Below are 2941 nucleotides of genomic sequence, written 5' to 3'. Positions count from 1 at the left end.
ACCTCGATTGTTCTTCGGCCAACTTCATCTTTTCTACCTCTTCCCAGTGGCACCTTTCTTTCTCGAAGACATCATATCTTTCTTGTAGTATCTTGTTCTTTTCCTTCCACGTCTTCTCTTGTTCTTCTTCTTTCTTCTTCATCTTTCCCCAGTCTTCTTTCTCTCGTTGTAGCCATTCCTTCTCTCTTTCTAGATCACGATATTCTCTTTGTATCCTTTCTTGTAGCTCTAGATCTCTCTGCTTTAGGCAGGCAGTCTGCTCGGCGAGTTCTTCTTTCAGATCTTCTCCTTCTTCTTGCAGAATTCTTTCTCTTTCAGCTAATTCTCGATTCTTTTGTTCTATGGACTTCTCGAGACAGTCAAGAGCGTCTTTCCTTTTCGCGAGCTCGTCTTCCGCTTGTTTCTTTGTGACTTGAAAGAACTCATTCTGCTGTCTTTCGAAGAGAGATTGTTTCTCTTGGAGAAGCTTCATAGCTTGATTCAACTCTCCTATCTTTCTTTCTTCTTCTAGAGACACATGGGTTTCTCTCAATTGCAGCTCTCTTTCTTTCTGAAGAAGATACTCTTCATTCTTCTTCGCCTTTTCTTCACGCTGACGTAAAGAAGCCTCGAGGTCTTCTTGATGTCTTCGCATTTCTTGCACTTCTATCTCGAAGTCTTGGCGCTTCTTCAAAATTTCATGGGTTAACACATTCTGTTCATACGCTTTCTCTTGAAGAAAGTTCTTCTCTCTTGTATGTAAACTCTCCTCTCTTTCTTGGAGGCTTCGCTCGTGCTGTCTCAGCTGATCTTCCCAGGCTTGTAGCAGATTCTGCTGTTTCTCTTGTTGGCAGAACTGTTCTTTGAAACGTTGTTCCTTCTCTTCTTCTTCTCTCCTCTTCTTCTCCTTATTCTCTTCTTCTTCTTTCTCTCTTTCCTTCTTCTTCAAGTCCTCTTCTTGCTCGCGTTGAGAAAGCCATTCTTTCTTCTCTCTTTCAGACCTTTCTTTGTATTCTTCTTCGAGCTCTTCTCGAGAAATCTTAACTTTCTCCTCTATCTGAGAGAAGAAAGCTCGTTCATAGCTCTCTTTGATCTTACTTTCATGCTCTTCTATCGCTTTCTTCAGAGACATCTCGCGCTGTCTCTCCAGCTCTTTCTTCTCTTCTTCAAGCTTCTTTCTTTCCTGTGAAATCTCTTGTAAGTACTTCTTCAATTTCTTCTTCTCTTTCCGGACCTCTTCTTTCTCTCTCTTCAAATCACACACATCTCTCTTTTTCTTAACTCCATCTTCTTCCTCTTCCTTCTTCATCTTCTCTTCTTCTTCTCGTTCGTTAACACTCTTCTTCTCCTCTCGATTACTCTCTCTCTCTTCTTCTCCTTCTCTCTTCTCTATCTCTCTTTCTTCTGTCTGAGTTTCCTGAGAGACGCATGTGACCGTTCTTCTATTCTTCATCTCTCTTCCCGAGTCTTCTAGAGAAGAGTTAAAACATCCCTTCTCTTCACACATGAAATCTCTCGATGAATCTCTTTCTTCTTCCTCTTTCTCTTTTCGTTCTCCTTCTTCTTCTTCCTCTTCAAAACTTTCTCTCTTTCGACAATGAAAGCTTCTTTCTTCCCTTTCTGTTCTCTCCCCTAGAATTCTCTCTGCATCCTCCTCTCTCGTTTCCTCCTTTGCTCTTTGAAGCGCGTCTTTATCCCTTCTTTCTCCTCCACGTCGATGCGACCTAAGAGCTTCTGCTAGATCTTTCTTAACTTTCTCGAGCTCCTTCTTTAGAGCTTCACACTCAGCAGCGCGTTGACCGGCCTTCTTCTTCTCCTGTTGTATAGCTCTCTCTAAGACATGCCGACGTCTTCGTTGATAGTTCGATTCTTCCTCTCCCTTTATCAAGTCGGGTGTATCTGGAGGTGTATCTGTCTGGACACTGTAATCACACTTCGTTGAAGAGCTTATATTCGAGATGGTAGAGCCAGCTAAGCTTCCTCTTCTGCCTCTAAGTCCCTCTGAAAATGCATGAGAAGAAGAAGAAGGAAGAAGAAGAACATCAGATGAAGAAGAATTTACAGAGAAAGACATGACAGAAGAAGATTCCTCTTCTTCTTCTTCCTTTTCCTTATCATGAAGAAGAAGACGATGATGGGTAGCTTCTTCTTCTTTTTGTTCTTCTTCATTTTCTTTCTCTTTCTTGGAGGCGACGTTCTCATGTGAAGCAGACGCTGAGCTCTCCAAACGGGAAGGCGGAAGAGGGAGAGAAGCAACGCTCAAAGATCTATTGCAGCCATCAACAGCAGTAGAAAGAAGTGTCTCTTCTTCTTTCTCATCATCTTTCTCTTCTTCTTCTTCCTTTTTCTCTTCTTCTTCTTCTTGTTCTTCTTCTAAGTCTTCGGCCCCTTCTTGATTCGGGAACAAGACGGGGACTTCTGCTTCCCGGTCAACCGTAGAAGACACACAAGGAAAAGAAGACACCTCCTTCACGTCCTCCTCACTCTTTTCTTCTTCTTCTTCTTCTCTTTGGAGATGTATAGCAGGAGCAGTCTGAAGTCGTTTTCTTCTTGGTTTGTTTCGTTCATTCTCTAGACAAGAGACTGGCCGATCTCCTGGTGTATGTGAGAGAGGAGATAAGTGAACGATCGATGAAAGTTGGGAAAGGCTTTCATTCATAGCATCTTTGCTCTTCTCTTTCTTACTCTTCTTCTCCTCTCGCTCTTCTTCTTCATCTTCTTCGTGTTCTCCATTCATTATCGCCGTTTCTTCCTCTTCTTCGTTCTCTTTCTTCTGTTGCCTTATTTGTCCTATGATCAAAACTTCTTCTTCTTCTTCCTCTTCATTCTTCTTTACTTCTATCTCTTTCTCTTCTTTTAACAGATCCTTCTGTTGTACGTGTGTCTCAGCTTCTTCTACTTCCCATCCCCCCTTGTCTTTCTTCTCTTCGCTCTCCTTCTCCACTCCTTCCTTCTCTTCTCT

At 42.4% G+C, this 2941-nt stretch overlaps 1 protein-coding gene across 1 annotated transcript; it reads right to left on the bottom strand.

Annotated features, from left to right (window-relative positions):
* Positions 1-4: 4 nt before the first annotated feature.
* CSUI_002008 (uncharacterized protein) lies at positions 5-2891 on the bottom strand (the record flags this gene model as incomplete). The annotated part of the gene is made up of 1 exon (XM_068062210.1): positions 5-2891. A coding segment is annotated over exon 1 (2712 nt), but the record flags the coding sequence as incomplete, so codon positions are not given.
* Between the last annotated feature and the right edge of the window lie 50 nt (positions 2892-2941).

This window comes from Cystoisospora suis, assembly GCF_002600585.1.
Source record: "Cystoisospora suis strain Wien I chromosome Unknown contig_840, whole genome shotgun sequence".
Taxonomy (NCBI): domain Eukaryota; phylum Apicomplexa; class Conoidasida; order Eucoccidiorida; family Sarcocystidae; genus Cystoisospora; species Cystoisospora suis.
Note: the sequence above shows the minus strand (reverse complement) of the source record. Positions and strands in the feature narration are given on the sequence as shown.